The sequence below is a fragment of the Pezoporus wallicus genome, unplaced genomic scaffold (assembly GCF_028554395.1).
Source record: "Pezoporus wallicus isolate ANWC-B61680 ecotype Strahan unplaced genomic scaffold, APGP_CSIRO_Pwel_v1 contig_5767, whole genome shotgun sequence".
Taxonomy (NCBI): Eukaryota; Metazoa; Chordata; class Aves; order Psittaciformes; family Psittacidae; genus Pezoporus; species Pezoporus wallicus.
This window is the reverse complement of record NW_026640599.1, coordinates 1,799,250-1,826,662: the sequence shown is the minus strand read 5'-3', so window position 1 is coordinate 1,826,662 and position 27,413 is coordinate 1,799,250. Positions and strand designations below refer to the sequence as shown.

General features: G+C 35.9%; 1 protein-coding gene across 6 annotated transcripts in view; it reads right to left on the bottom strand.

The window, feature by feature from the left end:
* Positions 1 to 27,413, bottom strand: part of STS (steroid sulfatase) — a 98,247-nt gene that overhangs the window by 18,857 nt on the left and 51,977 nt on the right. For all 6 annotated transcript variants that reach the window (XM_057419670.1, XM_057419673.1, XM_057419667.1 and 3 more), the window contains 3 exons: positions 19,336 to 19,473; positions 9,408 to 9,567; positions 6,450 to 6,571 (listed from right to left, as the gene is read on the bottom strand). In XM_057419670.1, the coding sequence (XP_057275653.1) occupies positions 6,450 to 6,571; positions 9,408 to 9,567; positions 19,336 to 19,473 (420 nt within the window). The remainder of the gene's footprint in view (positions 1 to 6,449; positions 6,572 to 9,407; positions 9,568 to 19,335; positions 19,474 to 27,413) is intronic.

The window sequence follows — 27,413 nt, the reverse complement described above, 5'->3', positions numbered from 1 at the left end:
CGCTTCCAGTCCAAAATATCTCTCACATACAAATTAATGCATCTCCATTTGCTAGTGACAGCCACTAGCCTCACCTACCCTCACACTGAGAACTTGACTGTAGAAAAAACATTTTAAGGTGGTATTATAGAACTTCATAGATGTTTCCCAGTTTTTGCTACCTGTCTAGACTCCATCTGCTGCACTCAGGACAATACTGTGTTCACAAGTTAGCATTCTTTAAGCATATGAATCCAGTTTACACTTTTTAACTGTTAAGACATATTTTACTTCCATTTCACAAGAAAGGTTGCACCTGTCCAAATCAGAAGTTGTTACAAAACAGCCCTCCTGAGCAGACCTTTTCCTGCTTTGTCCTCTTTATGACTCCAATGTTTTTAGATGAACCAAACCTGGGACAATCTCTTTAAAAAAATCCCACTATTCTGTAAATATATGCTAAGTACACAGTCTGAAAACTGTAAACCAGAAAATATTCCTCTCCATTCTCTTTTTATTTGTTTTTAATCTGTAACAGCTGAAACTGCAGAAAAGACTAAATGAATGACTGAGAAGAGCCCGTCATCCCTAGCCAAAGAACAAAATATGTCTCATGAAATACTGTAGACAACTGGATGCCGGAGGACACTGCAACAACTAGGAATGAAAATAGCAATGAACTCTGTGATAATACAGAAAGGATCCCTGGTTGGTGAATTTGACAACATACAAGAAACTCAAAATAAACAGTAATTGAAATATATCCTGTTTGTTAAGTGAGGCAAAGTAGAAAATGTCTATGTAAAGTTTTTCAATGAACTTCTGTCTTTAAAAATCATTATATTTGCATGATCAGCTAGTTTCATTCTATTGTCTAGCATACTTCAATTTAGATTGCCATAGCAAGTCTTTTTCTTTTGTTTACTGAATGACATTTTCCACTGAATAATGAAATCCATTTTGAAATAGAAAAGGTGAAGTGCTGTTAGTAAAGTCACTCCAGCACTTACCAGAAACATTAGTGTATTTTTATTAGTACCAGAATACGGCGAAGATTATTATTTCTTTATAATACAGACTGTATTGCATTACTTTTCTCAGTTTTTGTTACACAGGATTACAATATATTTCCTCCTTATTAAATGAATATTCTGCACGCAATCAGAGGAGTCTGAAAGAGGCAGTAGTTCCATTCAACTGTAGATTTGCTCTGTATCTGATGAATTCTCTCCTTATAATTAAGTTGTCATAGCAATGCATTTTTAATAGTACTGATTCATATGCCAATAATGTTGTGGAGACAGAGCTCTTGCTAGTTTTTTAGTACTCAGTTATGCTAAATTATAATTTTAGCAAATATACAAGTACTCGTCTACTTGCCCTAGCATAAGAGCATGTGCTCAGACTTAAAATAGGCCAAAGCATAATCTGATGTACATAACTGAAAGCTAACTACAAGTTTGGGTGGCTCAGCTCAAGAAAGTAAAAGCAGATCCTTCAGCTGCTTTGTTTTAAATGTAAATGTTTAATGAATAAAACTCCCTAAATTATTACACCTTACTAGGCAGAAAGAAGTTTGCGGTTTTTTCCAGAGGTGTTGCTTTTTTATATTGGTACGCATATGGTACACGGAGCATATAAGCAGCCACGGAGAATAAGCACTGATAATGGGCGATCACAGTACTTTGCTGACACTGTTTTAGCATGTCTTGCTCTCTATTTTTAACAAAGCAATTAAATTAAATATGTTTATAGGGTTTCAAAATTACAGAAAATCATCCTCTAAGGCTTAGGACTGTGTGCCTTGGCTGTTTCTAAGGCACTGATACTGAGTGTCAGCAGGCACAAGTCTGAGAGCAAGACATGAATCACAAGCAAAGAAAACTGCCTGATAACTCATTCCTTCTTTAATTCAGAATGTGAAGAATAATGAGTATTATTTTTTTTATATCATGCAAAAAATGTAAGGGAAGCAGAAAAAAAATGGTGTATCTTATTTTCTGTGGCTGATGAAGAAGTGGAAAGTAGAAGAAAAAAATTCTTCTCCTTATGTCTCTCTAGAAAAGATAAGGCTTAAATTTTGACAGGTTACTTGAAAAGAGCATTGCATAGCACATATCCTTTAAATGCTCCTTCCAATGGCTGATGAAAGGGAAAGTTTATTGTGAATGCAATAAGTGACCTAAATAATATGTCTAATGAAGATATGTGTTGATGTGATTATGAGAAATGCTTAGCCTCTAAATATATAAATTTAAAATGGTAATTGTTCACTATGAGATACCAACCTTCCCTGAATGATGTGAGAATCACCCCTCTTAAGTCAGACTCTAGAAGCTTGTAAGCAGGGGAAAGGTATGGAAGTACCATGAATTTAATGCATGCTATGCGTTCTTATATATGTAGCCTAAGAGTCAAAAAATTAAACGCAAAAAAGCCTTTTGGACTGAAACACGGTGGTAATCTAGCAATGGCAAAGACAAAGTTACTAAAAGAACTCTGAAGTGCTGGAGTCAACAAGGGACCAAATGGCTAAGCAGTACTTTTTCTTCCCTCTCACCCCCTGGTACATACATTTTTCCTTAGGGTCAAAATCCTGTCTAAGAAAAAAGTGGAATATGGAAACTGAAGCTGACACACAAACTAAGACTTCCCATAAAATAAATATAGCAAGAAATATGAGAATATATGCATTAATAAGTGCACTTATCCAATATATGCATCTTTACCCTTTATTTAGAACGGATTGTACTTTAGTTAAATAAGCACATAAACGCATATTTTTTTCCTTAACAATTGGAAGCCTTTTCTTCTATGAATTTCTGTTGATTGCTGCTTTTTTCTTCAAAAGGTGCAACTTTAAATTTATAAAATGTAGTCTCAGACTAGTTGGACAATTGGGTCCTTCTTGTAAGTGCCCATCACCAGAACTGTACAGAAGATGCTGTATATGGCTGGGATTTCACACTAGGGCAATTTCTTCTGCTAAGCCCCAGGTCTAGTGGGAGGCAGAGCTGGTCAGCTTTGGCCTGTACATCAGGTATAATCTGCAGGCAGTATGTGTTTACACAGTTCCAAAGTAGCCGTAGTCAACCTAGTTAACTATCTGGGGAACACAGATAAAGAACAACACAAGTCTTTTCTGGTTTGAAAGATCATTTACAGTACACAGGAAAAGACAATTGTTCCTTGATGAAATTTTTTGTCAAGAATTTCATTATTTTTCTTAGATAAGGAGTATCACCTTTTCAAGACTATGCTTAAGATAATTATCTGTTTGTCGAGGTGTTCTCTGAATTGTTATTTGCCTATTGATTTGCCTTGACTATTGGCAAGGTGCAACTAAAACATAAGAGATCTTACAATCATTTCTGGATACTGGAAAATGTGTGTGCTCATGGAGGAACGGGGTAAATATTTAGGCCATAAATTGTGTTAGACATGGAATACATGTACAGTTAGAAAAGATGATCAAACCCTGAAGACTTACAATCTTGTAACTGATAATAGTAGCATGCTGAGGTAAAGTTGCATAATTTTCCAGCTTTCTAGTCTGTCTTTAATGAACATGGCCTCATTAACTTTCTTGAATGTATTCCTAAGTATAGGGAATGAACTGTTGCTATAGGATCCTTCTAGTTTAGTTCTTTGCTGCTAGGCAAAAGCTCCGCAATATTTTGAATTAAATGTTTAAAATAATTGCTTTTCCAGGAAAAAAAAAAAAAAAGAAAAAAAGGGGCGGAGGGTGTGTAGAGAGCATTACATTATATTTATGCTTTACCTGTGTCCATTTTCACTTAGTATAATATCACTTAACAGTATAAGAAATAGTGACTGTGGATAGACTCTGAGATTATCTGTAAAGGGAGAGCTGTGATGGGAGGCTAGAAGACAAAAATACTCTAGGAATATATGGCACTTATTATCAGTTGCTTCATATAGAGCTGCTGAGATATCAGAAGAAAAAACAACCATACTCATTTTTCCACATGAGTACCCACAGCAATGCAGATAGCATCAGGTGCGTACAGCTGTAATGCAACCATATTTATCTCTATACAAGAATAACACATGGGAGAGAGATAAACGGGCAAACATTTAGCTGACTGCAACAAATATCTTTACAAATATGGTTGCATTGTCTACACGGAAAAGGAATTTTGAAGATCTGAGATCGAACAAGTAAGAAAGAAGATGTTGAGCACTCTCAGACCTGTACAAAAGAGAGTAGAGAGGAGTATTCAACTATTGCCTGCTCTCACACTACACTGTAGGCTGACAAGGTAGTATATCAAAACTGCTTTGTGCTGGTTTTGACTGGGATAGAGTTACTTTTCTTCAGAGAAGCTAGTGTGGAGCTGTGTATTGTATTTGTGCTGGAAACGCTGTTGATAACACAGGGCTGTTTTAGCTGTAACTGAGCAGTGCTTACACAGAGTCAAGACCTTTTCTGCTTCTCACACCACCCCCACAACAAGCAGGCTGGGGGTGCACAAGGAGCTGGGAAGGGACACGGCCACAAGAGCTGACCCCAGCTGACTCAGGGGATATTTCATACTTTATGGCATCATACTCAGCATTTAAAGCTGGGGGAAAAAGAATGAGAGTGGTTCGTTTGGAGTGATGGCATTTGTCTTCCCAAGTAACTGTCACATATGATGCTTTCCTGAAGATGGCCGTACACCTGCCTACCCATGGGAAGCAGAATAAATTTCTTGTTTTGCTTTGCTTGTATGAGTGGCTTTTGCTTTACCTGTTAAACTGTTGAAACCCACAAATTTTCTCACTTTTACCCTTCTGATTCTCTTCCCCGTTCCACTAGGAGTGAGTGAGCGAGCAGCTGTGTGGTGCTTAGTTGCTAGCTGGTGTTAGACCATGACAACCTTCCATATAAAAGTCACATCAGTGTTATGAAAATGTTATTGCCAGGTGCTGACTGGACTTTGCCTTTTGATTGCCTTGGGGAAAGGATAAAGGGAGAAACAGTCTACATTGTTGCCCCTCATGTAAGTACAACATACTAGTCCCCCATCATTGCTTCCCTTCATTGCCCATATCCTTCAACAATAACAAAGCTGAGCCTTTCCTCAGAAAAGGGGTACTTTATCTTGCAAAGGCGTGTGTTTGAGATAAAAAGCTTCTCTGCCTGACTGGGGGTCTGCCTACTTCTCATCATAAGGCAGAATAATTTCATCCAACCTTAGATACAAAATGATATTAGATAAACACATCTTCATTGCGTGGTTCTTTCTTATAACTGTTTCTTGAAATCAAGATATGTGGGCAAAGAAGCAGTAACAAAATTTTATAGGCAATATTTTCACTTTGCCTAGTTTAAAGTAAAAGAGTCAGCCTACAGATGACATAGAAGACAAAGTTTCCAACTTATTTTAAGTTTGTCCATTATTAAGCAAGTCCTTTCCCAAGGTACATAAACAAAAAAAAAAAAAAATCACGGAATCACAGAATGGTTTGGGTTGGGAGGGACTTCAAAGATCATCTAGTTCCAACCCCCCTGCCATGGGCAGGGACACCTTGCACTAGACCAGGTTGCTCAAAGCCCTGTCCAACCTGGCCTTGAACACTGCCAGGGATGGGGCAGCTACAGTTTCACTGGGCAACCTGTTCCAGTGCCTCACCACTCTCACACTAAAGAACTTCTTCCCAATATCTGACCTACCTAAATCAACCCTCTTTCAGTTTAAAGACATTCCTCCTTGTCCTGTCACTACACTAAAATGTCCTATCACTGTCCTAAAATGTTACATCAAAGCTTGTCTTGGACCATCATTCTGAAGCTGTAACACAAGCTGTCATTTTGACTGTAAACTGGGATGAGCCAAATGTGTATTCGACTTTATTTGGCACAGAGATTTATAGAAAGGAAAATATTCATTTGTTAATATGGAATTTCATACCAGAAACAGCAAGTTGTCAGTTAAAAAGAAGAAAATCAATGGGAAATGCCTTTTCCTTGGCTTAGAAGTGGAATTATACTGTTCATAAAAAGCATGAAAAGAGACCCTATAATACTGTATTCATTTATTGGATAATTATGACTTTGACTCAATGATTCTCCTATACTTTGCAATTCCAGTAATAAAAATGGCCATTCTGTCATCATACTTGTGTTGTTATTTAGCAATAATATTTTTAGGAAGATATAACAGTTAACAGTGACTACTTAATTCTATAACACAGACTGTCTTTCAGGCAAAATTAGTTTCAGACACCATAGATCTCAGTATTGTATTGATATGTAACATTAATGCATAGCAAAAAACTAATGTTAAATGTTAAAATGGTGAATAGGTGTGTTCTAGCAAAAAGAAAAATGGAAAAGAACTTAAAAGGCTAGATATTTTAAATAAACTTTTGTTAATATAGCCCAAGGCTTTTTCCTGATGCTTTTCAAGCTGCAATAAAAATTAAATTAAATATTTAAAATGTGAACAAGCAAGTTTACTTACTGTTTCTTGGATGCCAGCGCACTGCATTTAAATATGCATTGCAGTAATGGAAGAGAAATTCATGGTTGGATTGGGTCACTTTTCCTTGAAGTAAGGGCATCAGATCATGTCCATCAATAATTCTGAGTAAGAAAGCATTTCAAAGTCAGAAGATTAACTCAAACCTCATTTTACGGAAAAGATTTCATATTTCTGCATTTCCATTACTTGAAAAAATAAATATGAATAGCCACCTCCAGTTGGTCAATTTGGAGAAAAACCTTCAGGTGCTCTTTCCCTTTGTTTCTTTATATTATTTAATGTAAATTTTACATTTTGCCATTAAGCAAGTTTGTTTCCTCAACAAATTTTTATCTTTTTTTCTTCACTTTTTTTTTTCTGAGAAAATGACCACACATTCATGAATAAATTGTGACAAAACAGCCATTCACGTATACCTGCTAAAACTGCTTGGGACTAATTTGGCCAAAGTAACCCTAAGACAAGAGAAAAACATGCTATATTGCGTTAGCATCCCCAGAAGTAATGGTAAGAACTCTGTCCAGCAAATTATGTATGCCAGGATTTGAAATAGAAGTAATTTTGAAGTTGGAAATGAACTATGTCTAAATACGTGTTTTTCAAACACAGAAAAGCCTTTGAATTGCCGAAAGCAGCTGGCAAGGAAGAAATCACAATCTGTACTTTAGACCTGTGTGAATTACAAATGTTACAAGAAGTTCTATAAGAAATTATTTTTACTGACATACAGTTCAGCAGTTAATTCTTTTAAGCATTTTGAGCAACTTCTCACAAAAACTTTTTTGAAACTTTTTTCAAAGTTCAATAATGTCTCTGTTAATTTTCATGACTGTGTAAAACCCTTTTCACATTAGTGTAACTACTACATCATGGGTACTAACTTCACTTTTTTAAGCCTATCATATGTATAAAATTCTTGGCATCAACTGTATGCAAAGGCACTTCTCAAAGGACGGTCAGGAAAACGTCCTGAACATTTTAAAGCTATGCTGTCCAATAACTGCTTTCTGGGTGCATCCCTGTCTGTGGGAGTCTGTTGAATTAGATTCTTTCTCATTTTCCATCTGTTGTGTTTTCTTGCCTGAGTAATGCACTTTTGTTTTGTCCCTTGGCTTGCTCCCTGTCGAGCTGGGAGCAGGACAGATGCATGCCAATTGTACACTTTCTGCTCTTCAGCATGTTGATAGGGAAAAGGATGTCTCCAGCAAGATGTCTCCAGTACTCTTGCATTCCCACAACTGCTGGTTTCAGAGGGTATGGGAGACTTTTCTTCCTGACCAACCAATGAGGCAGTAATTATGGCATCTAGTCTACACAGAAGAATCAGAATAGAGCAACTTGCAAGGGGAAGGTACACAAGTATATTGTGATTTCTGTCAGAGAACAAAATAAAACATCTATACTTGTTTTTCACTCAAGCAATATGAACACAAAGTGCATAAGATCTGCCCCCATTAAAAACAATCTGAAATGCTTAACAGAGTTACTTCTTGTAGGGCATCTCTGAAGACCAGCCTGACTAATTTTTCATGTCTTACACATGTCCTGCCCTGACATTTCCTTCAAGCATTAAATGAATCATCATTAGCAGAGTGTCTCTGCTCACCACTGGTTTTCCCCGCAGGGATTCTGGATGCCTTGTGCTCAGAAGCTGTTTGTATGTGGTAGATGTTTTCAAAGCATATGCATATCAGCAGGTTTCCCTATTTATTGGATTTGGATGGCAAGAGACTTTAGGTGGAGGCAGCTTGCTGCTGAGACTGGGTACCTTCTGAAAAAGACAAAACACAGGTATGCCGGAGTGCCAATAAAGCATCTTATGAATTTTAGAAGTCCAGTTTTCTTATCAGGCTTTAAAACTCTGTAAGGAATTATTTTCACTAATTTCAGTAGAGAACAAAAAAAACCCAAAACTGTGAAAAAAACCTAGCTGGCATTTTGATGCATTTTGTTATACTAAGCAGGCCAAGGTTGACCTCGTAAAGTTCAATTTACACTTGCAGTTCCTTTCCTACCACATTCACTCATGCAAAAGATAGAATTTTTTTATACATTCATTTTTGATTTTAGGAAATAATTCTAAGGCCTGATTTGACAGTATGCCGCTCTTGGTGCTTGTTCTGGTTTTGGCTGGGATGGAGTCAACTTCCTTTTAGTAGCTGGCACTGCTGTATTTTGGCTTTAGCCTGAGAACAATGCTGTTAACACAGCCATGTTTTAGTTGCTGCTAAGTAGCACTTACCCTGATAAAGGATTTTTCAGCCTCATTGTCTGCCAGTGAGAAGGAGCACAAGAAGACAGGAAGGATCAGAGACAGGACACCTGACCCAAACTAGCCAAAGGGGTATTCCATACCACAGCACATCATGCCCAGTATATAAACTTGGAGGGGTGGGAGGGGTGTGGAAAAATGGGGTAAATTAGACCACCTCACCCCACTCCCACAGTTACATTATAACCCTAAGGAAACCTTAGGTTAAAATGCAGCTGCTGCTTCCAGGATGGGATAGGGTTGGCATCTATGGAATCTACCTGATGATAGTTCCCAGGCAAACCTGGTTTCTTATCTCAGTGGCAGGGTTTACATTCTTTCAGTTCTCCTCCCCATCCCACCTGGGAAGAGGATAAGGCAGGGGGTGAAAGAACAGCTGCATGGCACTGAGTTACCAGCTGGGTTTAAACCACAACAACTGTATTCTCTTCTTTTTGCTTGATGCTTGTTATGCAAGTTAAGCTGTATTTACATATCATGTTTCTGCAAAATCTTTAAGTATATTGATCTTAAAAGAGACAGCATACTACTGTAAGTGATCACAAAGAAGTGCTTTTAAGCTCTATTTTTTCTTTTCCTTTCTACCTCTACCTTAATAGACATCACCAGAATGTATAAAACACTCATGAGACTTCCTCCAAAACAAAGATGACTACAGAGCATACCTGTCGGAGGGTAACTGTGCTTCAGCAAGTTTGACTACAGTAGGAAATATATCCATGTTACTTGTTGGTTCATCAAGATAGGCACCAGCCTGTATCATTCCAGGCCAACGAAGAAGCCCTGGTACACGAATACCTCCTTCCCAGTTCGTTGCTTTTCCACCTGAAAAACGTAAGTTTTGTTTGCTAAGAAATCAATTTCTTCTCAAAAAATAGCCACCCATAAGATTCAATTTCCAAATATTAAGCATTCTGTCTGTCTAGAATCTTTTCATCAAATGCTTTACCTCATTTTCAATTTGCTAGGTTTAGATTTTCCACATACAATCATTATTTTTCTCATAGTAAATCTACTAATATATATTAGAGCTTATAAAATGTGTTTAATTTACAAACAAAACTAAGTAACAGATGTAGGAGATAAAAAGGCACGTTGCAGGCATCTAAAGATAGAACTTTGCTTAGTGTGACGCATAGCTACATGAAGGTATAACCAAAAAACAGGAACTGAAAATAAATTGAGGTACGCCTATATGTCTGAGGTATGAACCCAGAGAAGATATAAGATATTTTAAAGATATAAGCTATAAAGATAAGATATATATAGACATAGATCTGTATCCTATATATAAATATACACACATATATATATACACATATATATAGACACACGGTCACACAATCTTGTGGCTGAAAAATCTTTAGCTCATGATTCTTTGTAATACAAATTTTTTGGTTACTTTTTTCATGGGCTTTATCAGAATTCATAATATTGAATAGTCACGGACATGTAATTACCTAGTCCAAAATCAGAAAACTTAGACTTTCTAATATCCAACATTACACCAAGCAACAATCTGTGCTTTAGTTGGTTTTGGAAAGCAGTGCCAAGTTCAGAGCTCAGCACAACTATCTGTCTTTTAGAGCAGCCTGAAAAATTTACTCTTGTTACTGCGTCAGATGCAATTCCATTCTCACGCTAAAGCATGTGGTTTCCTATCCTAAAGCTCAGGAAAGAGATACTTGCATTATTTTTGTTTACACTGTTGTAGAAAATTCCATTTTAAAAAAGAAAAATCTAAAGAAAATGTATATTTATGTTTATTAATGTGTTGCTTGGTGAGGTTTAAAACACCTGTCACCTAGGAGAAAGAAGTGTTCACCCAACAGTACGATGATTGGTTGTTAATTCAGCTGAGACCAGGGTAGATGTCAATGAATTGTAGAAAAGATGGCTCTACCCATGTACAACAGTCATTAGGTTTTTAAAACTCTGGTGAAGATTATGTGTGACTTAGCAGGAAAGTGTTAAGATTAATATCCTGACAAAACTATGGTTCACAGAAAATCCTACCGAGAAGGGGGGGCCCTCAGTTCAAGAAGGACAGGGAATTGCTTGAAAGAGTCCAGCGCAGGGCAATGAAGATGATTAAGGGAGTGGAACATCTCCCTTATGAGGAGAGGCTGAGGAAGCTGGGACTCTTTAGCTTGGAGAAGAGGAGACTGAGGGGTGACCTCATCAAAGTTTGCAAATATGTAAAGGGTGAGTGTCAGGATGATGGAGCTAGGTTTTTTTCAGTGATGTCCAGTGATAGGACAAGGGGCAATGGGTGTAAACTGGAGCATAGGAGGTTCCATGTGAACATCAGGAAAAATTTCTTTACTGTGAGAGTGACAGATCACTGGAACAGGTTGCCCAGGGGGGTTGTGGAGTCTCCTGCGTTGGAGATATTCAAGGCCCGCCTGGACAAGTTCCTGTGTGATGTACTCTAGGTTACGCTGCTCTTGCAGGGGGGGTGGACTAGATGATCTTTTGAGGGCCTTCCAACCCTTGGGATTCTGTGATTCTGTGAAAAGTAAAAGGACATAAAATTACAGGTATCCACAAATTAAGATATTTTCAGTGAATAGCTATGCTGGGGAGATGATTTAGTTCATGAGATGGATCCTAGTTCTGTGTACACATCACAGCAGCTTGTTGGATGGACAGTATGGACAGACAGAAAACTCAGCTGATCTATACCATAGGTAGCTTTTAGTGCAAGGTTTCCTTTATTTCTCTATACCTGTCTGAACCTAGTGACAGTGCTAGATAGACTGGATTGTTTAAATAAATTCTTGTTTTATTGTTGCATTCCGTGTAATCTGAAGAGAGAGTAATTTCAAGGTAAGTGGAATTCTATTCCCACACGTTGAAATTCTTAAAACCTAGATATTGGATCACTTTCACAGCTCCTAGGTTCACAGCCCAATTTTCTTGAGTCATTACAGAACAGGACAAAAACTTGCACATTACCCAAGCACAAAGGGTGCACTCAGCAAACTCAGCCTCCCTGCTGTGAGATACAAAAAGCAAAATGGACTCCACAGCAGGGCTATCTCCTCACTTATGTCCATGGAGAAGTGACTGCTGTTTCCCTATCAAAAGACTAATTGGAGCATAATTTTTTTATATCTCTGGAGGTTAGGAATAGCAAGGAACCAGGGCAGGAATTACAGGTCCATTGCGGAAGACTGTCTTCTATTATCTGTGCCTACATGGTGTTCATCTTCATTAGAACTAGTTTTACTGACATCACTGGAGTTGCTTAATGATATGATATGATTACAAATCCCTTGATATACATTGTCTTTACAACTCTAGCTGTTAAATGTTGTTCAAGCTAGCTACATTCTTTTTTCTTTAAAAAAAACCAAACACCAAGGGTTCACTACTAATGCTTGAAACATAAATCAAACATCCAAATAGATAAAATATTAGAAGTAAAATAAAAAAAATCACAGTAGGTCATTATTTTAAAATAAAATATTTTGATATTTAAGGATCTGACTCATTAGTTTTACATTCTGCTTGAACTTGGCAACACTGAAACAGAGAAAAGACAGCAACCTAGTAGTCTTTATGCCCAGCAAACTCTAGGCAGCCTAGCTATATATTATTTTTCTTCTCTTAAATTCTTCAAAAAATATTTTTAAAACAGCATAAAACACCCCAGGCTGTATTTTCATGCTTAGCTATCTATGCTTTCTGAGTAGCTGCACCCTCCAGTGCTATATTGGACAATAGCCTACATTTACCTTTCCTGAAAAATCTGCAGGAGCAGACTAAGTACAGACATAACTCTTTGCAGTCATCCACAACACGATGCCAAATTTCCATTTTAACCTCATTTTAAATCTTAGCTATGAGAATATTTCTTTTTTTCTCCCTCTGGTTTAAACTGACTGCTATTACTGAACTCTGGGAACAGAGCTTTTACAAAAGATGATATATAAATGGGGAACTCTGTGGTATATCACTATTAATATTTTGAATAATGAATGATGAAAACTATTTAAAATAACTCGCTTAGATCATTTGGGTTATAACCATACTGCCCTTTCTGTCCTTCTTATATTCTTCTAAAAACAAAGCTTCCAAACCCAATTAATTCTCTTGAATTATAGAAAAATGCAAGGAAATTAATTATTCTACCCACCTGTAGTGGATTTCATGCTACTATTCGTTACTTTAGTAAATGATCAAACAGCAATTTCTTTTCAGTAGCAAGTTTACTATTTCACTGATTTTTAATCTGGTTTATATACCTTTGTTAATTTTCAACTTGAGCTGTTCTTGTACAGGTGAACGCAACAGATATAGCTTATTTGAATGAATCTGACCTGTCTTCCAATCAAATGAGAGGGTTTCTAAAGATATTTTCTCTTTCAGTTAAAATTACAAGACGGGTTGAATATATAAAAATCTGGATTGCTTCAGAGAAAATATAAAAGCTCAGTTCCAGCTCTCATTACAATCAAAGAGGAAACTCCAACTAATATCACTAAATATGCAATAGCAGAGTTCCTGAGGCCAGAGTAATGGTCAGCTTGATTATTCTGTGACTTACAGATAGGAAAAGGTTTACTACTAGCTTCAAGAAACACCGATGAATGAACTTATTACTGCAGTATATGAAATTATATAAAAATAATAAGCTTCAATAAAATATTGAATAGTTGATTCTTGCAGTCCTTGTTTAGCACTCACAGATCTGTAGTAGATGTAAAAATCAGAGTCTAAGTCCTTTAGACACATTCATTATTATTTTCCATGGATATTAACAAAGTATCTATGAATATACCTATTTTTAAGGCACAAAGCACTTTGAATGAATGTTGCACAAATGGTTTACCATTATCAGTGTTTGACTCCATTAGCAGATTCATGACCCACTCTAGCAGCATGACAGTAATCAAGTGCCTGTATTCATTGTGTTAAATGCTCCACAAGTACAAAGAAAGACAATTTTTCTAATATGCAGGTCCTAGGTACAGCAAATTATATTTAGATACACATCAAAAAGAAGCTAACAGAGTAATAAGAGATACAAGGAGACTCCATAGAAAATCCCACATGTAACAGAGTGGAATAAATGTCAATAACTGACAATGAGGGACGATTTCCACTGTTTGAATATGTACCAGTGGAATAGTATAATGATAAAAGGTATGGAGAAAAGATTTTAATGCCTTTTCTGTTTACTGCTATAAAGTACGGAATTGAAGAGACGCATTTTATAGCACAATTTTATAAAACTTATTCAAGGAATAAGTAATTAAGCAACTAAATAAAACTTACCACAATATAATTAGATTCAATATATCAGGACACCAAAAAGAATATAGTGGCATCCTTAAGACCATCTTAAACAGTGTGTTTATTCAATTGAGCAAGTATTCTATTCATCTTATCCTAAAACAGAGATCTAAAGTATTTTGGAAAACTAACCTTAGGTAGCTAGTTCCTGAGGGAAAGCTAAGATGACTAGCTCAAATGGACATGCTTAAATTGCAGATGTCAAAATAATGAGAAAGCAAGTGAAAAACACATAAGAAGAAGTCAGAGCAGGTATCCTGCATATCACTTTAAAAAAAAATACCCCAAAGTTCCATACCTTTCAACACAGAGATATCACAGAAAACAAACAAAAACAAACAAACAAACAAACAAATCTTGGAAAAATACCTTAGAAAGTTTTAAGAGACTTCAGTTAAAAACAACAGTTGCCATATTTTGATCTGAAAATGTTAATTTTAACAGGGTGAAAACTAATTTATATGTTATAAGTCATAACAACTTTTATAAACAACTTAGAGGTTATAAATTATACATGCAATGTGACTTACATGACAATATATTAAAAATCATTCAGTTACCTGATAAAGAGATAGACAGGAAAATAAATAGAAACAAAGATTTAAAGAGAAAAAGGAATCATAAACTTGAAGTTTCCAAAGAAAATAACTGGCCCAAAGGACTCAAAGGACCACTAAGTCCACAGGAACTACTAGGTTTCTTTCTCTGATCACTGACCAAAATATTGAGTAACCAGGCAAAATGCATTATCACATATGTACCCAGGAGTCCTTCAGGAGTTCAGATAAGAAAGTCTTGAGCTATTGGGAAAAAATTCTTACTGAAATAGCTACTATTTTTTTGTTTGGAGGCTGTATCCAGATTTCAAACTTTGAAAGATCTTTGAAAAGGACCTTCAGAAACAGCTTCAGGAACATAAATCATGGGTTAGGAGACAAAAGGTTGTCATGAATCAAAATCTGACTAACAGACAGGAAACAAAGAGATAAAACAACAGCCTGTGACACTATGCAAAAAAGTTAATATTAAGGTACCTTGATGCTACTCTGTGTTACATCCCTTGCTATTTTAATATATTTACTTCAATTTTGGAAGGGAAGTGAGCTGTGGAATTGAAAATTCCATGTATGACACATTGATCAAATTCAGAAGAAAAGACAATGGACTTCACCCCAAGCTGGATGGAACAGGAAACAAGATGCAGGTTCAAAATCTATAAAAGTATTTGCAGCACAAATGACCATCAGAATAAAAATTACTTATTCTAAGTAGTCTAACTAAGGCCATAGGCCTTAGTTATTCATACCATAACATTCACTACACACTTAAGAAAAAGGACCTATGCAAAGGCTAATGCTTAATGCACATCTGTAATTAGTAAGATACAAAGACAATAGGCAATCTATAGGATCTAATGGATAATATTAACAAGTAAGTATACAAACAGGTAGTGGCAAAATGTGAAAGGCAATACTTGCAAAACCATTTTAAAAGACTATATTTTGCAATTAGAAAGAGTTCAAAGAAGAAAATAATGAGAAATTAGGGACAAAAAAACCCTCATCAGTTAAGACTAAAGAGAGAGACTGGGGAGACAATTCTTTTCTGAATGAGGTATTAAAGAGAAAGAGGCATAATAAAAGGATATAAAAGAAAGGTAAAATGTGGAAGTTATAATAAGTTTTCCCTCCTTTATCCTATATCAATGAGGAAACAGTATTAAACTTCAAGATGTTCAATTAAATTTGCAACAGTCCCATTTCAAAACAGTAAATGAAAGCACTGTGCTTTCATTGCCAAACTATTTAGGCTATGCTAAGAATTTAGAAAGACTCAAAGTAGTATTTCATCTTCCTAGCATTTATATAACTAATGCTAAAGTTCTTTGTAGAATCTAAATTGACAGGTTTCACAACTTAAACCAAGGTTATACTACCTGGGACTAGGAAAATACCTTCTCAGGGACCTTCTTTATTTACTACACAGCTCCTGCACCTTCCTCCAAGGAAGTATCCTGACAATTGTCAGAAAAAGGCCATTGAAATCATAGGCCATGATTTTGATCCATCACTGCAATATTACTATATAATGTCTTCTGGAAAGGATATTGAAGAGAGAGACTGTAAATGTAAATGGCAGCAAGTAGTTAAACACTATGTTAGCTCTGGTCTCTAATTTCAAGGTCTATACAAATTTATGGTGACTGTTGCAGTCAGAACCCAAAGTAATAAAACCTTCAAAAGCAATTTCCCCATTCTGCATTCAGTCTTGCAGCACTAGCCTAACTCTCCAAACTCCTCTTAAAATTTATTATTGGTGCTCACTTGGCTGGATATCAAGACAAATTAGTGAGTTTGAATTGTGGAGATCTTTTGAGAGCTTTTGTTTTTAGGGCAGAATCAATTTTTGCTGAGCATACTGCTCCAGCTCAGACAAGAGGGTTAAGTGTCTTGATTCATATTCACATTCATGCAGTGCTCGTGCAAAAAGATAAGTAGTGCAGGTTGTATAGCAGAGACAATCTCTGGTAGAAGAAAAAAAGACGTGCCTATCTCACAGCTTTATCAGATGATGCAAACTCCTAGTGCTTGCACACATGAAGCACAAGCAGCATAAAGATAAATCTTCAGCTTTTTTTTTTTGGCATAATGCTATAACAGTGCGGAGACCTAGGGCTTCACAGGTCTGATATCCATTAAATCTTGCAGAGATGTACAGACCTACAGACCTCTAACACTATTTATTGTACATGACTTTTAATATGAATAAAGTCTTGCTAATTATGCAACTGATTGATCACTTCTACTTCATCCCTTTTGAAGATTTAGTGTGAGGTGTCCCTGCCCATGGCAGGTGGGTTGGAACTAGATGATCTTAAGGTCCTTTCCAACCCTAACTATTCTATGATTCTAAGAAAGATGATCCATAACATACTTGATAAATTGAGGACTGATATGGAGATGGAAAGAGTGGAAGATAAAGCAGAATTCATTGTATTTTTAAAAGACAGAAGTATATTCAAATGACTGCATTGATCTTTAATTTATTTCTATTTTATTAAGAATGTCTCTATGCAATATTCTTTTCTGTTTCTTATATAGTGATTATTTTCTATCCCATAGTATAGTACAACATTTGCCAGCATAGCATAGGTAGTAACTGCAAACAGCACAATTAATATTAAAAATCACTCCCCAAATAACTGTATCAGTCAGATTTTTTATTAATTCAGATTTATTTCAAATAGCTCTCCATTCTGCAAGCATGAATAAAAAATTTTGCAATGCTTGATAGAAAATGCTCAATTCAACCATGAAGTTCCTAAGGAAGACATATTCCCCAGTGCATTTGTCTTTTCTTCTGCCTCATCATTTATCCTGTATCTTATGTCTGGCATTCTAGAAGGCAAGTATCTTTTAGAGCTTCTAAAACCCCTCAGGCTGTGCCTACAGCTACGGATATGTAACCATATGGTTTCTTAATTACTTAAATCACTATGTAAAGCCTATGTGCTAACAGTCAAGATACATTTCACTCTGGTGTTAGCTGAAGGGGACCCATCTGATAGTTTGGAACCTGATGACTGGTGTTGCTCATTTTGCTTGTGTAGCATTTCCTTCACACACAGCTCTTTTAAAGCACAAGGGTCATTTCTCAGGCAGATACCTACTGACTAAAAACTGTAGAGTCTTCTCACTTGAAAACCTCACTGTATTGTTATTGTTTGTGTTTATTTTTCTTCCTTTTTTGCAGTTTTTCAGATGTTACATAACTAAGAGGAATGGCTGATCCATTGGTGGTTGTGCTGCTATCCAGAGGGACCTAGACAGGCTGGAGAAACGGGCCAAAAGGAACCTCATGAAGTTCAGCAAAGGGAAGAGAAGAAAAACCAGCTGAACATAGCCACTTCTTGGTGAAAGAATGAAAATAATTTTATCTCTGGTAAAACAACAAGAATATTCATCACATTTACTTAAAAATAATAAAAACAAGCATTCCTACCCTGATACAGTGAGATTATTAACAACATGTTGACATGCATTTTCCTAATGCTGTGTGTCTACTACTTGCACATTGAAAAACTGTTTTCTGTAGTTTGTCAGAAGGAATAATTTATTTACTATTTGATAATGTGGTCAATGAGCAGTCTGTGACTGACTAATCATAATCTTTGATTATGACCAGACTGACTGAATGTTATAGCCATGCTACCAAGCAGAACTTTTCCATCTCTACATCCTTCATTCGCTTATTCTCTTATCTCTTCTTGTCTGCTTTAAAAAAAGAAAAAAGAAAAAGAAAAAAAATTTCTGACAATAATTATTTTCATCCCCATGTTGGAACCATGCACTCAAACGTATCCAGTGATGTGGTACATTCCTACTGACTGAAGGGAATCACCATGCCAGAGATATAGGAATAGAAAAAATGAGGAAGGCTATTTGCTAAGCTGGAATTTTTCTTTTTTACAAATCACCATATTGCAACAAAAGCAATTCCTTTCACAACTGCTGTATGATGTCACCAGGAGAAAGTACACTACAATAAGGTAGACTTTAAATGCATTTTAAGTCTCCACAGAATAAACAGATTTTGTTGTACTAATCTCCTCAAGCCCTTCAGTAAAAGAATACAACTAAACTCTGTCCTTTTAACTAAAGTCTCTCCCTTTCTAAATCAGCCCTCAATTCAGTGTGTTATGCACTATTTTCAAAACTCTCTCAGTATTTTCTGCTTGAAGTCTTGTCCTTTTCTGGCTGTTGTTGCCCATCCCAAACTCAATCCAGCTCTGACTTTTTTCTTTCTTTAACCTAACTTTCCTTTTCTACTTTTTCTGTAGTGACTATAATGGACTCTGTTCTCCCATCTTCTCTGTATATTCTGTTTCTGTGATCCCACTCACTCCATGGTATTTAACTCCTAATTATGATTCCTGGTGCCTCACAAACCCCCTTTTTTCTGTTCTATTCTACTATACGGCCATTATAGTAAGTACTATGAACTGACATCCTTCCAAAGCTATATCTCTGCCCAGTTCAGGAGTATATTTGCTAGTGTTAAAACTCCACAAAGCTCTGGCTGATTATGTACTCTGATTGAGCTGCTGTATTTGACAAGTAAATCTTTTATATTTACTACCTACTTTTGAAATTTGGAATGACAGTCATGAGAAGTTTACTATTAGGGAGTCAAGTTTTGACCTTGGCCATAGAGTAAGTTAAAGTTTTGGAGGGAAAACAAGGAGATTATAGTTTCTGACAGAGATTTTAAGAATCACCAGAGAAAGTTCACCTTTATATATGCCATTGTATCCTCCATGGACTTCTCCAGAACTGGAGATTTCTTCCACATGAGCCCCTTGGTCAGACGTAAAGTATACGAGAGTTTTATCACTCAGATTATATTTGTCCAGCACATCCAGAATCTGCCCTAGGAAAAAAAAAAATAAGAAAATGAGAAAACAGCTTTAATGTCTTTGACTGGCTTTTTCATTAGCCTTGGCACATACAAATATTTTTGTCCTTACACCTTTTTAAGATCACTTTCCACACAAATACTATTATACATAGCAATTGGCCTCTTGCAGCATACAGTAGGGGACAATTGCGCAAACCTTGTTGCAATCAGGACCATGGTTCGATTGCTGCAGGGTTGAAGCATAAAATAAGAGGATTTGTGCACATCAGAGAAAAAGGCTGATCCACAGGGAGCCAGTGACCTTTGGAAGCAGTTGCTCTCAATCAAGGAAACCCCTCAGCAAGAAGATTCAAACCGCTGAGGATATCTCAGAGTCTCAGCATGCAGAATAGAGCTAATAGTTTGGGGGTAAAGCTTTGCTGCTTAGCAACCTGTAGAGGCAGCATGGCAAAAATCTCAGTGCGAATGTTAGAATAAAACATTCTAAGAAAAAAAGGAAGTTAATGTATGGAGTACCTCTGAAGGCCCCATGTTTTGTTATCAAACCTACTAATTAGTCCCTAATTTCTCATGAGATAAGAATAAACATCAACTAAACTCAAAATGTGCAAATTAATACATACACATGCACATTTTAAAAGAGGAATCCACATGGATGTGTTCTGTAACTCTAAGCCATATGGGCTTATGCTTCTTTTTCACAAATGACTCCTCATACTGGCACTGTGGAGAGCCTTGCAGGACACGTAAATTACATTCAAACCTATTTAGATTGAGTTCTTTAAAGATGGTTTCTCTATGAAGGAGAATGAAACCGCTCTTTGTAACTTGCTCCAGTGAATTTCATGTGGAATTTAAAATTATTGGTCCTGGAAAATGATCAAGGTTTAAGAATATACTTCACATCAGCCTGCAAATGAGCTTTAACCTTGTCCTTTAGGGATCTTAGAGCATATAAAGATAATTCTGTCTTCACAACCATTTTATCTTTACTCTTTTTACTTAAACATCCAAGGTCAGTCCAATTTCAGTGTTAATTTTGATTTGCTCGACTAAAAATTAGTTCATCAGCTGATGCCAAATTATTGTGTCAAGAAGGCTGAGATAAGAACTTTGAAATACGGAGTCTTCTTTAAAGATTTTCAGATCATATTTCTGTTGCTATACGCTTTTTTTTTTTTTTTGGATAAGGAGTAATTACCTTACCTTATTGCTACTATTTCTACATGTCTTTTAATGTTATAGCATTCTAAAACTGCCTTTTTAAAAAGGCTGACTGTTTTAATTTCTCATCAGCTCAATTGACTGGGTGATGAATAAAGGAACATCAGCAGTTAAGAAGGCAATACCTGTTGGTCTTGTTTGTAAACTAAGAGCAAAGAAGAAATGTAAGAGCAGGAGGGTTTGTTTATGTAAATTTTGAAACCTTGTGGGAGTAGAAATTTCTCAACAGAGCTGAGAAAAGTCTGTTACAAAGGCTGACGTTTTAAAGTTGGTGGGTTGAGGGAAAATCATGCAGATCCATCTGACAAGTCACTGGCTTGCTGCAGTGGGTGATTGCCAGAAAAGAAAAAAGGCAATTTCCAATTGGCCTCTGAGGTTGTCTGGAGAATGTACTTGCTAAGTAATTACCATATCCTTTGGAAAAGCTGCACCGATTGTAGAAAAGTAGGGTATGCAGATAAATTAGGGCATTATGTGTGGATATTCAACCACATGACCTCCTGAATTCCCTTTCAACAACTAACAATCTATGGTTTTGTGATTCTATGATTATAGTAATAAATGGGATTGCACAAGCAAATATATGTGCAATGGCAGGCGCAAATATATTTTTATTTACATGCAGTTTTTCATGATGAAAAGGGATTTTACAGTTCACCCTGTATATAAAACAAAATGAAAATAAAATGAGAATTCTGCTCAGTAAATCACATTAAATAATCTCAGAGACATCTGCTGTCATTCAATAATGGATATTTTGATTTCCTAATCATTTCAGGAAAAATGAAAAGCAATGAAAAATATCTCACTATCACAAATAATTAAATAGTCATCATTATAATTAATTTTTTTTTTTTCCTCTGGAAGCAAGGTTGATTGGCTTGACTTGGCCTGAAAAAAAAGATAAATTCTGGCACTCGAATGTTACCATTTCAGAAAAAAAAACCAAGAAAACAAACAAACAAACAAAAAGAATCCACCACCAAACCAGTCAAAAAACAACCAACCAACAAACAAAACCAAAAAAATGCACAGAAAGTCTCATAAAAGCTTGTCTAACTCAGTGGTACAACTTCCATTTTCTTCATTTGGATTTTTAAACACAAAAAAGATTGGTTACATTAGCATCAATTAACAAATGCTAACATGACAGTTTATTTTAGCAACAACATTTTGCAGTACAGATGGACTAATAGTCACAATTCAAATGACACTATTGTCAGAGAATGGCAATCACAAATGCACTCACAGAAATGAAGCAGAACTTCCGCTTCTATTTTCATCTTGAACACTGCCACCTTCTAGAATGAAAACTATAAATAAACAATATAGTGTGTGCTACTAAGTGATAAGCCCCATAAAAATGCATTTGAATGATGTGGCCACTCTTAACACAAGCAACACATTCACTTACTGGCATTTCTAAATGGTAACCAATACAGAAGAAAAAATGCAAAGAATGTATTATAGGCCTCTGTGAACAGATACCTTTCACATGCAATATTACATCAATTTTGGAAGCAAATACTACAAAGTAGGCAAAATACATCCTCTACTGTTTTCTTATAACAATTTAACTTCTTTAACTCTCCACTTTCATTATTTCTGTCGATTTCACAGAGACTTTAGGATTAAGTTAAAAACAATACTGTGTTTACAAATGTGTTAGTGATTTGGAAAACTGTCCAAAGGTTTAGACAAGCAAGTGCATGAGCAAATGCATTCAATTAACAAATTATTTTACTGCCATTTGAAGTCAATAGGACTGAAATGTTATTTGTGTTAATTTGAAATAATTCAGTCTTCTAAAATTATGAATTAAAAAGCCCAGAATACAGAAGACCTCTGTGTAGGACAAAATATTGAGGAAAGCTTTAAAGTAGTTTGCCAGATCTGCAGAAAGAATCGGATTCAGAAGGAGGCTTAAGGGTCTGTCTCAGAACAAGGCAGTTGATGATAAAGGGAATTCCTGTAAATACAATTTTTTTCCCCCACGCCAACAGACTTTTAAAGCGCTCTGTTTCATCCATAATCTTCCAGTAATCTTGAGACAGTTACTGGACAAAGAGTGATCTGGGAAGATCAGCCATCACATCTCTACCTAGAAGCAGTAGTTCGTTGTGGGTTTTGTTGCTGTTGTTTAGTTTTCTTGAATTATTTTTATTTGTGTTTTCAGAATTTCCTACCAATACTAATGTTTGGTTTTGAGTAGAATCATTAATCAGAATCACAACTAACGTAATCAGCTGAAGGGGGTCACCTCGGTGAGTGGCAATTCAGGAGTACTTTCAGTACATGCATAAACTCCTACAAATTAACCTTACGTGCAGAAGTATCTGGAAGCCCATATTTCCCCCCCAAAAGATACTGAAGCTGTTCAACTATATAACCACTATACAGTAAACCTTTTGGGACCCTCTTCCTGCTACAGGATTTAATGAAGGCAATTCCACAGCTCATCATCTCTTTAGGAATCAAAGGCTAAGATTTTCACCTTATAAATACTTAATGTTACAACTTCTGCACACCGTCATGCAGAAGCTAACAATCATTTTAATCTCTACACTGATTTTGCATGATGAAAAAAGATACTTAACTCTTTAACTCACTGATCTCATTACAAAATACACTGACTAAAACCTTCGTATAAAAACAAGCTTAGACTAAGACATTCCTATCTTAATTTTTGGGTTTTTTTACATTTCAGGTTATAAATATGCAAATGTTTCTGTGGTATGCTCAGAGCCATCCAGTTTCCCCTTGATAAATATGCAAATCAGTTTGTCTCTGCAGAGAGGAAGTAATTATCACTTTCAGACCTAGTCATTGAGCTTAGCACTTGAGGTAAAGATGGAAAGTAATAAAACCATTGACAGCAACACAAGAAGTGGCTGCACATATGGTGAATAGTACATAAACTCTGCATGCACTTGTTTAACATTCAGAGCTAGAACACAGCAACTGGAAAGTGGAAATTCTGGGGTGAAGCAATAGGTTGATGTTACAGCATGTTATCTGAAGATGAGTGATTCTGCATAGGGGAAGTATTAGTATATGAACATCAAAGGTGAGGTGAATACTAGTTAGTATAACTGCTTGTACTAGAACAGAAAACAAATGCATAACTAATTAAAAAATGTACAATAATTCCTGTAGGAAGAAAGTGGAGTATAGATTCAGTGGAAAGTCTTGAATCAGTCTTATTGTGCTATTATTATTTTTAAAGTTATTCTATGGAATCAGCCCATACAAAGAAGTCTTCTCCAAAGTAAAAAATTGGAGTTTCAAATGTGCTCAGTTCTTGCTATGTGGGGTCTTTGGTGTCAACAGGACATTATGCCAAACAAGTAATACCTACTTCTGAAAAAAAGCACATCTATACTAGTGTTTTAATTCAGATCAGGAGTGCATATTTCCAGTAAATCCAGTCAGGGGCAGTTAATATATTTTTGTTTGCATAGCAAAGCCCTCTTGGATTTTGCGACCTGGATTCCTTTCAAATGAAACAAAACTTGAGGATGGACTCCAGGCATGCACCTAAGGCACTCACACTGCTGATGGGCATTTGGTCTACAAGACCACAGTAGAGCTGGTCTGAAGTGGATTTCCCATCTCTGCTAATGTGCTGACAGTCTCTCTCCAGCTTTGAATAGTTCAGACCTGCCCCGGTTGGAAGTTCAAAACACGGCAGGACTGATGAATCCTACACTGAAACTCTGGTGTTAGCACAATCAAGTGCCACTTATGCACATTGTAGATACATGGGGGTGGGATCTACAAACTGTGTACCCATCTCCATCTGATATAGTTACTATAAAGATTTTTTAAGATCAGTAAAGTAGAAGAAGCATTTTCATACACAGCTCACCTATCTTAAGATGAATGAATTTGGCCCCAAGAAATCTGAATTCTTTTCACAATAAAATAAGGTGAAACAATTGCCCTAGATTTACCTACCTACCATTGCCATGCAAATTATGCAATTGTTAGGTCCAGATAGGTCTGGAGAACATCAAACATTTTTCTATTGGATTCCCCTAGACTCAGGGTGAGGCAAGTAAAATCAGTGCTTGGAGAAGGGCAGTCTTTTTAAAAAAAGCAGAGCAACTTTTGTGTGAGGTTAGCTAAGCTATCCTTGTGAATTTACTTTCTGTTTGGCTTTGGATTGCCATCTAATTGTAAACTTGTAATTGACTTGTGACTGTTTCTACGGTCTTATAAGTATAATGTGTCTTTCAGACCTCAGGATAAATTTTCAGCATAGTGCACAGCAGATTAGGTATGCACTGCTTAGCAGCTATGAATAAATCAACCGAATTTTGACTTGTAATTATGCATAAGTTTTTCCTAGAGATAAGTACCACATATCTCATTTTTCTTATTCATATAGGGTTCAATTTAGCTTGTAAATGTTAAAGTTGAAATGATACTTTAGATATTTATAAATACAGGTGGATAATGAAGCACAGAGTTAAGATGTGATTAGGAAAGTTGTAAAGACTTGTAAGTATAGCTGCAATATAGACAATGCAGGATGGAAAAGTTTCTCATATTTACATCAATACTATAACACTAATGATAGATCATTAAAGGTCAAAAGTATAACTATTCGGTGGCTGTCTCCTTATTAGTATTTAAATTAGCTAATAAATGTATTGCTTGAAATTCACTTTTAGACCTTACATCTGTAGAACATAAGGCTATGTATTTCTAATGCAAACCTTAATTTTTAGTCTGCTTAAAATTCTAAAATATGAGAGATGGTCATGCATTTTAGAAGGGTCCATTGCATTTGCATTTTGCATGACAGCTGTGATAACTTTTTGAGGAAATTTGCATCTTCATTCTGCACACATCTGAGAATAAGATGCCATTTCACACATACAACTAAGATGCATAATGCAAATCACACTGTCTAGTTCCCCACTTTGAGGTATCCCATATTTTCTTTCAAATTTTGGAAGGTATTTCTCTAGGTAGGACCTAGACAAACTGTAAAGACAACTGAAGGATGCTGTTCATTTCTGAATTAGACTGTCAGGTGAAGTTAAGGTTTCAGTTATTTGACCATTCCAATATAAGCTGACGGTGATTGATTCAATAATTATGGAGTGATAAACCCTTCTCCATATCTTCAAAGGTTTAAACATCTGTCAATGTCAGACTCAGTTTTAAACTGAATATGCATATGCTCTTAGATCCAGATGCATAACGCCAAGTTTTTGCCAGATTAAAGTATGAAGAATTATGAAGAATTTAAAAAAGGGCAAGTAATTTAACCCCACTTTTTAATCCTCTGCACTTTTCTGAAAATTATAAAGTATTTGTCAGTGTGTTTGTTTCATTTTTATAATTTTTGTTAAATAAAATTGGAACTGTGATAAAATTGATTGACATTAGAGCCTAAGAATTTCTTGTCTGTCAGCAGCCAAGCCTTGTAACCTTTGGGAGTAAATTTTAAAAATTTGGTATAATCATATACCATAAAGTTAAGAGGACTTTCATCAAGATCAAATTAATAGTCCTCAGGAAATCTTAATTACTTTAATTTCCTGGTTTTCTGGTTTGAATTGTATAAAGCTAATCTTACATAAAAGTAGCTGTGCATTAAGTCACCCCAAAACACAAGATGCCTCTTTCTTAGCCTGGACAGGACCACTACCATTCACACTTACTAATTCATCTACTTCTCTAATTGCATTGAGGCAACTCAGTGGCTTTTGTGCTTAAGACACTTGAAGGTTATTATGCAGTCACCATTTTCAAACCATGCTACCTGTGAATGAATCTCTGTACAGATACTGTTAATACCAATAAGAAAGCAAGCTTGACTGGTAATTGTTCTCAAGGGAGTTTTCCGCTAATGAATACAAACTCCAATCTGCCTTGTCTAGATGACATTCTAAATTAAGTAAAAAAAATCCAAACAGATTGAAGGTCTCAGATCTTCCTTTATGATTCAGGCTTTGCTGTTTGTTTGGGTTTGGGGTTTTTTTTTCAATTCTCCTTCTTTCATTTTTTTTTTTTTTCTGTTCCCATTATGTGTATGTGTGAGTTCAATATGACAGTATCTATGTTTATTTAAATTCCAGAGGATCCTTTCAGAAGGGAAGGCAAATATTTTTTCAGGTCGTTCTCACTGATCATAGATGACTAGCTGAAAAGATTGTTCACTACCTTATGAAATGGGACTTTGATTCCTTAATTGATCTAAGGGCCCTTGTAAAAGTACAGCCTATTCAGGAAGAGCTTTTGTTGAAGTTTCAGAGTAGTATTCAGTAGCAGAACAATAAAAACAAAACAAAACAAAATAAAAAATAATAAAAAAAAAATCTGCCTTTTTCTGGTCAAAGGCCTGCAAAAAGAAACATGTCACTCACTTTAAATTAGTTTGAAAATACTTGTCTCTGCCTTAAGCCAAGATGTATTTGATGCCCCAAGACATAGTAGGGGCGTGAAATCATGGAGGGCCCTGAAATCATCAGCCATTTCTTTTTTTTTCTGTCTTTTCTCTACCTAATTCTTACTCATGAATAAAGAAATATGTGATGTGAAATTACTAATATTGTTATTAATCTATTTTTATAGAGGTTTAACAATATGAATTCTATGTCTCATTTGGTTTGTAAAATGGAGTTACAAAAATGGACCTATGCAACTTTCCCGTGTGAAGGCAAGACAGATTTCTGGAAAGGCTCTGCTTTGCATACAAGCATCACAGTAAGATG